This window comes from Bufo gargarizans, chromosome 5, assembly GCF_014858855.1.
Source record: "Bufo gargarizans isolate SCDJY-AF-19 chromosome 5, ASM1485885v1, whole genome shotgun sequence".
NCBI classification, from domain to species: domain Eukaryota; kingdom Metazoa; phylum Chordata; class Amphibia; order Anura; family Bufonidae; genus Bufo; species Bufo gargarizans.
This window is the reverse complement of record NC_058084.1, coordinates 78,301,704-78,316,746: the sequence shown is the minus strand read 5'-3', so window position 1 is coordinate 78,316,746 and position 15,043 is coordinate 78,301,704. Positions and strand designations below refer to the sequence as shown.

Genomic DNA, 15,043 nt, shown 5'->3' with positions numbered 1-15,043 from the left:
GCGCTGCGGCCCACGTAATAAAAATGTCAACTCTGTACACTGCTGAGCAATCAGCGGAGTGCAGAGACATAGATTTTAAACGCACAGCAAAATGAGTGCTTTAGGTAGGGAAAAGTGTAATAAAAATACATTAATAAAGTACATTGCAAAAAGTCTTATTAGGGCATCAGGGACAAGTTAACAAATATTTATACAAAGTTTAGTTACTCTAACCACTTTCCTACTGCCACACGACTTTATACGTCGTGGCGGTAGGCTCTTATCTGTAACCCGACATATAAAAGCGTCGGGTTACATTACGATCATGCCGCCACAGATCGATGTGACCGCGATGTCATTAGACAGCTGCGGTCACAGGGATATGTGCCGTGGCCAGCTGGAGCGGTCAGGCAGTAATACACGCTTGTAGCACTCTGCTACAAGCGTGTATTAGGGCTCTTTCACACGAGCGGATGCCGTGCGGTTAATCCGCTGCTTGTATGAGTGCCAAGCCCCATTCCGGACAGCAGAGACACGGAGCACTAACATGATTGATAATGTTCTGTGCCTCTCTGTGATCTTTTTACTACAAAAAAGATAAAATGGTAACTGTGATTTTGTAGTAAAAAGGGCACAGAGAGACACGGAACATTATCAGTCATGTTACTGCTCCGTGTCTCTGCTGTCCGGAGCGGGGCTTGGCTCTCTTTCACGCAGCGGATTACCCACACAGCATCCGCTCGTGTGAAAGAGCCCTTACATCAAGGAAGTTGAAAGCCGGCAGGGAGTGCTTTTTCTGGCTCTAAAATTAAATGACAGCCTGCAGGCTGGGAATTAACCTCTTCCTGCCTTAACTGTGTCAGAAAGGGGTTTACTCACTTAAAAAAAAAAGTAAATAAACAATATTATATATATATATATACACATATATATATATATATATATATATATATATATATATATATATATATATATATATATATATATATATATTTGTTAAATTATAAAAAAGATAAACTAAAAAAATGCAAAAGATATAGCAATAGTTACTAGTAGTAACAATAGTAATTAGACTAGGTACACACCCATACAAACATCCTGCCCCTTTTTCGCACATAAAAAAAAAAAAAAAAATTATATATATTTATTAGTTTTAGCAATAGTATAATTGTAGGTGTAAAATATACAAACATACACACATTTGTTTATTTTAAAGGGATTCTGTCACCTCGTTTTAGCCTATAGAGATGCGGACATGCACGGCTAGATCGCCGCTAGCATGTCCGCAATATACCTGTCCCATAGCGCTGTGTCCTTTTATTGTGTTTAAAAAATGATTTTAGAGATATGTAAATGAGCCTGGTAAGGGCTCTTTCACACTTGCGTTCTTTTCTTCCGGCATAGAGTTCCGTCGTCGGGGCTCTATGCCGGAAGAATCCTGATCAGGATTATCCTAATGCATTCTGAATGGAGTGAAATCCGTTCATGGATGCATCAGGATGTCTTCAGTTCTGGAACGGAACGTTTTCCGGCCTTAAGCTAAACGTCGTTTCGGCGCATTGGTTACCATGGCTGCTGGGACGCTAAAGTCCTGGCAGCCATGGTAAAGTGTAGCGGGGAGCGGGGGAGCAGTATACTTACCATCCGTGCGGTTCCCGGGGCGCTCCAGAGTGACGTCAGGGCGCCCCAAGCGCATGGATCACGTGATCGCATGGCACGTCATCCATGCGCATGGGACGCTCTGACGTCACTCTGGAGCGCCCCGGGAGCCGCACGGACTGTAAGTATACCGCTCCACCGCTCCCCGCTCCTACTATGGCAACCAGGACTTTAATAGCGTCCTGGGTGCCATAGTAACACAAAGCATTTTGAAGACGGATCCGTCTTCAAATGCTTTCAGTACACTTGCATTTTTCCGGATCCGGCGTGTAATTCCGGCAAGTGGAGTACACGCCGGATAAGGACAACGCAAGTGTGAAAGAGGCCTAAGGAGCCCAGCACCGCCTGCGTCCTCCGAATCTCCTCCTTGCTCACAGTTAGATCGCCGTAATCTCGCGATGCGGGAGCTCGCACATGTGCAGTTCCTTCCCTGAGGCTGATGCCAGCACAGGGAAGGAACACTATACCGGCACTGCGCATGCGCGAGATCGCAGCGATCTAACTGTGAGCAAGGAGGAGATTCGGAGGACGCAGGCGGTGCTGGGCTCCTTACCAGGCTCATTTACATATCTCTAAAATAATTTTTTTGAAACACAATAAAAGGACACAGCGCTATGGGACAGGTATATTGCGGACATGCTAGCGGCGATCTAGCCGTACATGTCCGCAGCTCTATAGGCTAAAAGAGGTGACAGAATCCCTTTAAAAAGCTAGATATTAGTTTTAGCTATATTTTGTATAGCAGGGCTTTTTTTCTGCGTAAAATATACAAACGCTCGTAAAAAAAAGGCAATAAAAACAAAAACCTTAAAATGTCCAAATTTCCCCAAGATGAATACCTTAGGGTACATGCACACGTTCCGGATACATGTGCGGAGAATCCGCACTGAAATCCGCAGGTGTTCACAGGCAAATCCGTGCGGTCAATCCGCATTAATTGGTGCGGATTTGCATGCGGATTTGCGTGCGGATTTTCCGCATGCGGATTTCACTAAGTGAATAAAGAAAATCCAGTCAGGAAAAAAAAAAAATAATTTACATGTCGCGGATTTTAAAATCCGCACCGCAGGTCAAAATCCGCACGGAAAAAATCCGCATTGTGTGCATTGAGAATTTCAAATTCTCATAGAATACAATGTACATGACCTACAGTGCGGATTTTCCGCACGCAAATCCGCACGCAATCCTGATCGTGTGCAGGGGGCCTTAGGCGACTACAAAAATAAAAGTCACTTTCAGCGTTTTAGCGCTGTACAAAATCTTTCTGGCAGTAACGCAGTCTTGCGTTAGGCCCAGCCAGTAGATAAATTACATAAATCATACATTTGCTTAATTCCTTTTATTTTTTAATATTATATCCACCATCTAATGGCACAAAAAAAAAAGGTCTAAAGGTGTCCCGAGAAAAATAATATTAAATACATGTAGGCTGGCTCAGAAATTACCGCATTTTTCGTTTTAGAAGACGCGCTTTTTTCCCTCCAAGTGCGTCTTAAAAAATAAATGCGACGCAAATTAGGTGACTCAGGAGCTCTCACTAACAGCTCCTGGGCCTGCCATTAAACTATTGGGCGGGCTGGCGGCTACACTGAAGGACTCTGCCTTCAGCCTGTGCTTACTTAACAAGACCGCACCCGGGACCGGAACCCGCAGATCCAGTAAGGCCTCATGCACACGACAGTATTGCTTTTTCAGTGTTTTGCGGTCCGTTTTTTACGGATCCGTTGTTCCGTTTTTTTGTTTCCATTGTGTTTCCGTTTCCTTTCCGTTTTTCCGTATGCCATATACAGTATACAGTAATTACATAGAAAAAATTGGGCTGAGCATAACATTTTCAATAGATGGTTCAGCAAAAACGGAACGGATACGGAGGACATACGGATGCATTTCTGTATGTGTTCCGTTTTTTTTGCGGACCCATTGACTTGAATGGAGCCAAGCACCGTGATTTGCGGACAAGAATAGGACATGTTCTATCTTTTCACGGCACGGAAATACTGAAACGGAATGCATACTGAGACACTTCAGTATTTTTTGCTGAACCATTGAAATGAATGGTTCAGTATATGTTCCGTATACTGAGCTCAAAAAACGTCCAGTATACTGAACGCAAAATACTGTCGTGTGCATGAGCCCTAAGTGAAAACTTCTCCCCCCTGCCCCCTCCTCCAGCTGCTGCCGGGGGACCCCGGGCACTGACCTGAGCTCCAGGGTCCTGTGTGCACTTCACACTGTGCCTGCCAGCCCTGCTACTCTCTGCTCATACATCCCCCATGTACTGCAGTGTATGAGTGGATACCTATGGATGAGGGGGGGGGGGGGGGGTATATTTAATATAAACACATGCCAATTACAGAACAGTCCCTGGACAGTGTTTATATTTAATCTGACTATAACTCCCCTCATCCCTGAGAATACACCAATGTACAGTACATCAGTGTATTCATTAGGATGATGGGGGTTATAATCACATAAGTGTCATCCACAGATCCCCCCCAATTGACAGTGTCGTCCACAGATCCCCCCCAATTGACAGTGTCGTCCACAGATCCCCCCCAATTGACAGTGTCGTCCACAGATCCCCCCCCAATTGACAGTGTCGTCCACAGATCCCCCCAATTGACAGTGTCGTCCACAGATCCCCCCCAATTGACAGTGTCGTCCACAGATCCCCCCAATTGACAGTGTCGTCCACAGATCCCCCCCAATTGACAGTGTCGTCCACAGATCCCCCCCAATTGACAGTGTCGTCCACAGATCCCCCCAATTGACAGAGTCATCCACAGATCCCCCATAACAGTGCGTCATCCACAGACCACCATTAGTTCAAAACCCACCAAAAGCACAACTTTTGGTTCAAAATATTTTTTTTCTTATTTTCCTCCTCAAAAACCTGCGTCTTATCAGGTGCGTCTTACATACGGTAATCAGTTATTTGCAGTTACGCTACTTTCACACTGGCGTTTTGGCTTTCCGTTTGTGAGATCCGTTCAGGGCCCTCACAAGCGGTCCAAAACTGATCAGTTTTGCCCTAATGCATTCTGAATGGAAAAGGATCCGCTCAGAATAAGATTGTTGTGATACCAAGATTTTAATTCGATTTCGATACCATAAAAAAGTATTGCGATACCCGATACCATGTGAAAAAAATAAACCAAAAAAGCCACGTGCGTTCCGCAGTTTTTTTTTTTTTTTTTTCTGTTCCGGCGTTCAGCGCATAGATTTTTTTTTATAATTTATATAAATTATATAATTTATTATATGTATAATGTAGAGAGAATCTGAATCGCACCTCCTCGTTCCTATACTTATGACTACTGTACGTAATTTGCAGCATTTCGTTTGATAAAACATGGCTGTACAGCACTAGTATCAATCATTTGCTGGGCACTATAAAGAGGCATTAGTATACAGTTTGATCAAAGAGCATAGGCCCACTTACCGCGACAAGGTTGCCTCTTGTTAAGTGGGAACCTACTCTAACCATAGCGCGGCGCCCTGTGCGGCGACCACCGCGCCTCCACACCGCTCCAGCAGGCAATGGGATCCAGCAGCCACACCGCAGCCCCACCGTGAGGCAGAGCCACCTAGGCCTCGGATCCCATCACTCCACCAGCACGGCACAGAAGCAGCGGCGGCCACCGTCCAGCGCCGCATGTATCCACTTTCTCCACTTTCTTCCCCCTCTGAGTCAGCACTCCTCCCCATGTGGCACAGGTGCTTTTAATTTAGCAGTAGTCTGCAAAGGGTCAAATAATTCCTACCCCATCTCAGTTGAAGTTCCTGAGAAGCTGTGAACAAGTGATCCCTTTGCACCAGTTCACATGCGGCGCTGGACGGTGGCCGCCGCTGCTTCTGTGCCGTGCTGGTGGAGTGATGGGATCCGAGGCCTGAGTGGTTCTGCCGCATGGTGGGGCTGCGGTGTGGCTGCTGGATCCCATTGCCTGCTGGAGCGGTGTGGAGGCGCGGTGGTCGCCGCACGGCGCCGCGCTATGGTTAGAGTAGGTTCCCACTTAACAAGAGGCAATCTTGTCGCGGTAAGTGGGCCTATGCTCTATGATCAAACTGTATACTAATGCCTCTTTTAGTGCACAGCAAATGTATGATACTTGTGCTGTACAGCCATGTTTTATCAATAGAAATGCTGCAAATTACGTACAGTAGTCATAAGTATAGGAACGAGGAGGTGCGATTCAGATTCTCTCTACATAATACGAATATAATTTATTATAGTTTGGACTTTTCGGAAGTGGTGATAGCTAATATGTTTATTTATTGTTTATATATTTTATATGTAAAATTGGGAAAGGGGGTGATTTATACTTAAAGGGGTATTCCCATCTTCATGATCAGGTTTCAAATGTTTACACTGATCCCATACTTCATTTTTCTAAATTGCTTCTATTATTTATAATGCACCCATTTAGCTAAATTGCCTTCCCACCGATCCATTGTTTACACTTGGCAACCCATAGATACGGCCACCGCTCCAGGGCCGCATCTATGTGCCGCGCTTGCGCAGACCGCACTTACTTTTCACCCAGGCAGCCGATCATTCCCACGAGAGCGCGCACGTCTGCTACAGAGCCACGCATGCGCTCCCCATCTTTCTTCAGGGGAGAGAATTGAGAAAAATTAGCGGAGGAGCAGGGGCTTTGTGATCTATTGGCAGCTCCCAGCGCAGCCCTGATGTCCTCTGTGAGCAGTGAAGAGATCGGAGGTGCGCTCCTGTTTATAACTAGGAACTTTGTATCGGGTGAGGGCAGCTGGCAGCTGAGCCGGAGAGGCGGGGGAGGGTAGTGCAGAGAGGAGATCCCGGGGAGAGAAGTCGTGCTGCTGCCGCTGCTGCCACAGTCCAGGATTCTGACCCTGAAACACAGGTGTCAGTGACAAACAATCATGATAATGGGCAGGAGAGGCTGTGAGTAATGGACTGTTTATATTTATGAGACCTCCGTACAGATAGCGAACTCAGTCAATGCAGCAAGAACCCCCCCCCCCCCCATAAGGATTATAAAAGTGCAGTTTAACCCCTCAAAGGGTTTCTACCACATCATTTGGACCTGCTAGTGTCTGCTCTACCTAACCATGCTATTCTAAGACCTCTGTATTCCGCCCCGCTCGTCCGTCAAGCCCGCCCATCTCCTTTAGATTGCCAGCCTCCATCTCATTCATTAGCCAAATTCTCGCGCCTGCGTCTGTATTCAGCCCAGGCGCAGTGACTGTCTGAACGCTCCCTGCGCCGACATCTCCACTGCGCCGATTACGTCCGAGTGCTCCGAGGAACAGACGGCGCAGACGCAGTGGAGATGCCGGCGCAGGGAGCATTCAGACAGTCACTGCGCCTGCGCTGAATACAGACGCACACGGCGCAGGCGCGAGAATTCGGCGAATGAATGAGATGGAGGCTGGCAATCTAAAGGAGATGGGCGGCTTGACGGACGAGCGGGGCGGAATACAGGGTGAGTAGACAGAGCCTCTAGGTGCTGAAAAGACGCCCCCATAGCACCCAGAGGCTCAATTGCATAGCAATAAAAGTAGTTTTTTTTTTGTGTAACGGCTGCACACAAAGGTCTTAGAATAGCATGGTTAGGCCCCATGCACACGGCCGTTGTTCACAGCCGTGTGCGGGCCGTGGAACCGCGGCCTGGATCCCTCCTGAGAGCAGGAGCGCACGGCATCACTGGTTGCTATGACGCCGTGCGCTCCCTGCTGCCGGCACAGTACAGTAATATACTGGTATAGATCATACCAGTGTATCACTGTATTGTGGCGGCAGCAGGGAGCGCACGGCGTCATAGCAACCAGTGACGCCGTGCGCTCCTGCTCTCAGGAGGGATCCAGGCCGCGGTTCCACGGCCCGCACACGGCTGTGAACAACGGCCGTGTGCATGGGGCCTTAGGTAGAGCAGACATAGGTCCAAATGAGGTGGTAGAAACCCTTTAACCACCGACACGCCAGTGAAGACTAGAACCAGTAATAATTAATCGGGCCAAACAGTGCGGCTATAGGCTGAACACTGTGTATAGGGGAGGCCGCAGGATCCTCGCCATGGGATCCAACTACAGATTAGGGGATTGCATTCTAAGCAATTTCCTTGTATAATAAGGGTGGAGGAGTAATAGCAGAGCAGCTGGCAGAGCCGTCCTGCCGGCCATTTACAGAATACAGGCTGCCCTAAACAGCACTCGCTAGACGGTGAAGGGCACAATGCCACCCGGTTCTGTGCTGGTATTATTCCTGCGTGTAAAGGGGCCACTCTGATAATAATGTTCTATGAGGCAACTACTCAGAAACAGGTTTTTTTTATTTGGGTTGGGGGGGAGGCATTTTTATAACTCTTGGTGCGTTTTTTTGAGTCCATGCCATTTTTTTCAAGCCTTTTCCCATAAACTTTCCTACTAGAATAAAATGACTAAAAGAAAAGTATAAAAAAAATGTGAACAAAAACTGCGGCAACAATAAGCTGCTGTTCAGCCACAGTACTAATGGTGAAGGAAATAGACGGAATTAGCAGAGATGTGTTTGTGGCGGTTTAGAATCAATGCTGGTGAAAGAGACACAGATGAAGCAGAGCTCTATATGTCGCAGGTCAGCATCAATGCTGGTGAAAGAGAAACAGATGTAGCAGAGCTGAATATGCGGGTGTTCTGACACAGTGCTGTTTGAAGAGAGAAACAGATGTAGTAGAGCTGAATATGCGGCTGTTCTGACGCAGTGCTGGTTGAATAGAAAAACAGATGTAGCAGAGCTGTATATGTGGCAGGTCAGCATCAATGCTGGTGAAAGAGAAACAGATGTAGTAGAGCTGAATATGCGACTGTTCTGATACAGTGCTGTTTGAAGAGAGAAACAGATGTAGTAGAGCTGAATATGCGGCTGTTCTGATACAGTGCTGTTTGAAGAGAGAAACAGATGTAGTAGAGCTGAATATGCGACTGTTCTGATACAGTGCTGTTTGAAGAGAGAAACAGATGTAGTAGAGCTGAATATGCGGCTGTTCTGATACAGTGCTGTTTGAAGAGAGAAACAGATGTAGTAGAGCTGAATATGCGGCTGTTCTGATACAGTGCTGTTTGAAGAGAGAAACAGATGTAGTAGAGCTGAATATGCGACTGTTCTGATACAGTGCTGTTTGAAGAGAGAAACAGATGTAGTAGAGCTGAATATGCGGCTGTTCTGATACAGTGCTGTTTGAAGAGAGAAACAGATGTAGTAGAGCTGAATATGCGGCTGTTCTGACACAGTGCTGTTTGAAGAGAGAAACAGATGTAGTAGAGCTGACTATGCGGCTGTTCTGATACAGTGCTGGTTGAAGAGATAAACAGACAGATGTAGCAGAGCTGTATATGAAGCTTTTCAGACACTGGAGAAGACACATGTAGCTGAGCTGTATATGCATCTATAAAGATACATAGTGTGAGGTTTATACACAACTGGAGCACAGCTGTAATGGAAACAAATCTGCATCAGTGCTGGTGGGTGGGGGTTGGTCAAGCTTTTGGGCTAATGTATAATATGGAATTATAGTTTTTAATGCACAGAATGGGTTTGTAAAAGATCAGACAGATATTTTATGTGTAAAACTGTGCACTGAGCTCACTTCACATGGCTCTCTGAGTGACCATTCCCCTCAGACACTGCAGACTGATGAGTCATACTCTTCACATGAACTAGCACGCAGGACTCGGCTCTCAGTGTGATGTCATAAGGAGGCGTGGCCGTCCTTCACTCTAGCTACCTAAGCCCGCCCAGCCTTATCTGCAGAAAAGCAGGAAGTTACCAGCTAGCTGGCAGCAATTGAGAATGAAGTAGCAAGATGGGAATACCCCTTTAATATTTGGTGGGTTTTTTGTTAGTTTTTTTACTTTTTATTTAATAACTATTCCTAGACTGCGCAGCCCAGTATTGAAAAAATTTAAATCCTGGTATCGTATAGATACCGGGCAAAAGTATTGCTTGAGTATCGAAATTTCGATACTCGCAACAACCCTAGCTCAGAATGCATCAGTTTGGCTCCGTTCCACCTCCATTCTATCCATCCCCAAAAATAGTGCATGTCTTACTTTTTTCACATTTGCGGACAAGGATAGGCATTTATTATAAGGGATCTGTGGGAAAAAACTGGCGCATCCGTTTTTTTTTTTTTTTTTTTTTGAGGACATACAATTTGCAGACGCAAAAAACAACTGTCGTGTACATGAGGCCTTAGTCAATGGGGACGGATCCGTTTTCACTGACACAATATGGCACAATAGAAAACTGATCCGTCCCCCATTGACTTTCAATGGTGTTCAAGACGGATCCGTTTTTTGGCTATGTTAAAGATAATACAAACGGATCAGGTCTGAACGGATTCGTTTGTGCAGATCCATGACGGATCCGCACCAAACGCAAGTCCTCTTTCACACTTGCGTTGTCCGGATCCGGCGTGTACTCCACTTGCCGGAATTACACGCCGGATCTGGAAAAAAACAAGTGAACTGAAAGCATTTGAAGACGGATCAGTCTTCAAAATGCGTTCAGTGTTACTATGGCAGCCAGGACGCCATTAAAGTCCTGGTTGCCATAGTAGTAGTGGGGAGCGGTATACTTACAGTCCGTGCGGCTCCCGGGGCGCTCCAGAATGACGTCAGAGAGCCCCATGCGCATGGATGACGTGCCATGCGATCACGTGATCCATGCGCTTGGGGCGCCCTTACGTCACTCTGGAGCGCCCCGGGAGCCGCACGGACGGTAAGTATACTGCTCCCCCGCTCCCCACTACACTTTACCATGGCTGCCAGGACTTTAGCGTCCTCACAGCCATGGTAACCATTCAGAAAAAGCTAAAAGTCGGATCCGGCAATGCGCCGAAACGACGTTTAGCTTAAGGCCAGATCCGGATCAATGCCTTTCAATGGGCATTAATTCCGGATCCGGCCTTGCGGCAAGTCTTCAGGATTTTTGGCCGGAGCAAAAAGCGCAGCATGCTGCGGTATTTTCTCCGGCCAAAAAAACGTTCCAGTCCGGAACTGAAGACATCCTGATGCATCCAGAACGGATTTCTCTCCATTCAGAATGCATTAGGATAATCCTGATCAGGATTCTTCCGGCATAGAGCCCCGACGACGGAACTCTATGCCGGAAGACAAGAACGCAGGTGTGAAAGAGCCCTTAGATAGATACATTGCTACAACTGAAACACTGTCCTGGTAAGCAAGGGGTATAAACACTCTCTTGTAATGAAAGATTCTTAAACCATTATTTAGCCACACACCATAACCACGAGACACACATTACCTAATAAAAAAAAAAATAACATTTCTGCAGAAACAGGAAAGCAAGGAATATCGCCAAAACAATGCTGCCATCTAGTGGACTTATTTGGAATGCAAACAAAATACACCGGCTCAAATTTACTAACCTGATTGCACCTAAAATGTGCCTAAGGATCCACAAAACACGGATACTGGCCGTGTGTGTTCCGCATTTTGCACAATGGAACGTCCTGCCCTCTATAGAACAGTCCATAATTATCCATAATACGGCCAAGAATAGGACACGTTCTATTTTTTTTTTGCGGGAGCCGCAGAATGGACATATGGATGCGGACAGCACAGGGTCTGCATTAAAGTGAATGGGTTTGCATCTGACCCACAAAAAAAAAAAATGTGGATCTGATGCAGGCAAAAAACACAGTTGTGTGTATGAGCCCTAACTTTGACGCAAATTGGCACATTTAGTCATAAGTCCAATTTTGGGCCTATAAAAGAAAACTATGCTGGCCCTGACTGTTGGAGGCACATTCAATAAAATCCAGAGAAAATCCTCTTACTAACAGCATTGGGCTCTGTGGCTCAGTGCACATAAAGACCTGAAAATAAGACCCTGCAAAAACTGCATCAAAGTTACATATACTGGGGTATTCCCAAGCATACTGAGGGAGCACCCACAGCATCAGCGCCCCAAGGATGTGAACACAATAGTGGAGCGGGGGCCATCAGCTTCCGGCTCCTCCACCATTCACCCTGTGACGGACGGTTTGGCACAGGCAGGGGTGATGCAGTGACGTCACCATATCTGCTGTGCTTATCCGGCAGGTCTTCATTTAGAGGTCTGCTCGGGTGGCTAGGCACAGCACATGGGATGACGTCACCGCATCACTCATGGCTGCGCTAAACCATCAGTTTTAGGGTGAATGGTGGAGCGCGAGGCTGATACCCCTGCTCCACTGTTCTATTCAACGTTGTGGGAACGTGGACTAGGCGAATATTCACTTTGAGGGCACATAGTAGGGCATTACACTGCGCGAGGGGCACGCAAGGGGGCATTACACTGCGCGAGGGGCACGCAAGGGGGCATTACACTGCGCGAGGGGCACGCAAGGGGGCATTACACTGCGCGAGGGGCACGCAAGGGGGCATTACACTGCGCGAGGGGCACGCAAGGGGGCATTACACTGCGCGAGGGGCACGCAAGGGGGCATTACACTGCGCGAGGGGCACGCAAGGGGGCATTACACTGCGCGAGGGGCACGCAAGGGGGCATTACACTGCGCGAGGGGCACGCAAGGGGGCATTATACTTTGTGGGGGCACATAATGGGGTATTATACCATGTGAGGGTATACCAGGTTTGGATTCCTGCAGGCTCTCATGTCACACAAATGCCAGTCACAGCGTAATGGCTTTCATTACAATTAGGCGCGATGTGCGACATTCAGACGGCCATGACGGAATCGCCACAGAGCCCTGTGCAACCTGGAATAATTCCGACAGCACTGCAGTAATAAATTACTAACTAGTTGTCCGACTTAGGCCTCCTTCACGTTCTCCACGGACAGCACACATACCCATTGATTTTAATGTTTTATCTATTATGGTTCAGTTAAAAAAAAAACACTGAGCCATCCGCTACGTTGGTTCATGATGCGACCAAACATGACCATTGAAGTCTATGGGTCTGTGAAAACTACTCACAACGCAGACGCCATTTGTTTTTAGTCAGTGTTTTGCACGAACCCCTGGTAGGTGAGAATCCGGAAACTAGTTGTCAGCCTGGCGGTGTACGTGGAATATGGGGGACACACGAAAAGCAAAAAACTGACATACGGACCAAACGCGGATCCTTCAGGGATGAACCACTGACCAGCTCGTCATGGATGTCATCACGCTCCTGTGAAGGAGGCCTAAAATCTCCCCAGAGCCACCAAATATGACGAGACAAACCAGTCACCACACAATCCCTCGCAGTTTTTGCGGCGATGCCCCTCACGCTCCAGGTATACAGGCTGCACCGCTGACGCCGCGTATACGGCACGTGACTGCTGCAGCACCAGGGTTGTCAGAGTTTTTCTTTTTTCTGGACAATTTATCCCGATCTCGTGGACAGCCAACATATTTTATGGACAAATTGGAAAACCATAATGAAGGATAAGATTAGAAGTATCCACAGCTACAGCTCAATACACTGGTAAGAACTCGTTACCAGCATTTACTGGGAGCTGGAAAACGGTAATCCACTCAAGAACCACCAGCCGCAAAAACACATCAAGGATACGTCCATTTTTTTTCACGGACACAAGAAAAAAGTTGCCTATTTTTACGGACTGTTCAGAAATTTCAGGACGGTTGGCAATCCTGTGCGATACTGGTGTCAGCCCCCCGGGAGTCAGTGGGAGAGGGGATTACGGGTTAGTAGATGGACTTTCATTATTCTGTCACATGCTCTTTCACACTTGCGTTCTTTTCTTCCGGCATAGAGTTCCGTCGTCGAGGCTCTATGCCGGAAGAATCCTGATCAGGATTATCCTAATGCATTATGAATGGAGAGAAATCCGTTCAGGATGTCTTCAGTTCCGGAACGGAACGTTTTTTGGCCAGAGAAAATACCGCAGCATGCTGCGCTTTTTGCTCCGGCCAAAAATCCTGAAGACTTGCCGCAAGGCCGGATCCGGAATTAATGCCCATTGAAAGGCATTGATCCGGATCCGGCCTTAAGCTAAACGTCGTTTCGGCGCATTGCCGGATCCGACGTTTAGCTTTTTCTGAATGGTTCCCATGGCTGCCGGGACGCTAAAGTCCTGGCAGCCATGGTAAAGTGCAGTGGGGAGCGGTATACTTACCGTCCGTGCGGCTCCCGGGGCTCTTCAGTGACGTCAGGGCGCCCCACGCGCATGGATCACGTGATCGCATGGCACATCATCCATGCGCATGGGGCGCTCTGACGTCATTCTGGAGCACCCCGGGAGCCGCACGGACTGTAAGTATACCGCTCCCCGCTCCTACTATGGCAACCAGGACTTTAATAGCGTCCTGGCTGCCATAGTAACACTGAACGCATTTTGAAGACGGATCCGTCTTCAAATGCTTTCAGTACACTTGTGGTTTTCCGGATCCGGCGTTTAATTCCGGCAAGATCCGGACAACGCAAGTGTGAAAGAGGAGTTGTATTTTTTATTTTTTTTCACAAATAAGTTGGATAGTTCTGATAAGAAAATAGCAAGGTGGAATGACCGTGCTGCATGATGTATGGACTACAGGCTGCACGGAAGACATTCTGCACGGTCTGTTTGGTTTTTTGCACAAGGTCTCATCAGGGGGGGGGAGAACAAAAAAAAAACACACACATGTTGCCCACAGCAAAGATGGCCGCTTTCCGATTCCAGGGGATGGGGCCGCCTATGCAACCCGCCCTACAACCCGAACACTCGGCAGTTTTCGGCTTTATTAGCGGCCTTTTCGTTGACCGGTAAGTGTCGCAGGCCGAGGGCAAACTAGAAGCTTACCCGGATCCCACTCGGAGCGGCTCTAGCACTCAGGACAGCACGGCGCCCCACAGCCGAGATCAAGGCCGCCATTTTCATTATCAACATTCAGATGTCAAAGCGAAAGCGGCACAACCCACTTTACAGACCCCGCCGAATCACGTGATCCGCCATCACCTTGGACTATGAGCTGCCGGGGGCGCCCTCCTCGACACCTCACGCCAGCCCATACACTCTAGTATAACTGTGTGCTGTGGCCCAGCGTGACATATATATATTATTATCAATTCCCTCAAATGTAAATGTATGTGTCCCCCAAATGTGCATTCAGCAGGGCGGGTCGCTGGGCAAAACAAGGTGGAGAGGGATACGAAAGGGATGGCGCTACATTAAAGGGATTCTGTCATGAGATTTTAGCCCTATAAGCTAAACTTATGCCCATGTCCGTACTAACAACATGAATCCTAAACTGCCCTTAAAAAACCTGCTTGTGGCTCTATTAGCCCAAAAAACAGGTTTTTATAAGCTGTCACTCACCTACCTAAGGTGTCCAAGGGGGTTTTACGTTAATCCAGGGTGCCCGCCCGCACCCCTCGCCATCTGGTGCCCAGCGCCGCCTTCCTCACCGCCGCCTCCGCAATCCTCCCGTCCCTCTGC

General features: G+C 47.6%; 1 protein-coding gene across 1 annotated transcript in view; it reads right to left on the bottom strand.

Annotated features, from left to right (window-relative positions):
- Nucleotides 1–14,557, bottom strand: part of DECR1 (2,4-dienoyl-CoA reductase 1) — an 87,961-nt gene extending 73,404 nt beyond the window's left edge. Inside the window, exon 1 of the mRNA XM_044294384.1 lies at nt 14,408–14,557. Within this exon, the coding sequence (XP_044150319.1) occupies nt 14,408–14,494 (87 nt within the window). The 5' untranslated portion in view covers nt 14,495–14,557. The remainder of the gene's footprint in view (nt 1–14,407) is intronic.
- Nucleotides 14,558–15,043: the final 486 nt, after the last annotated feature.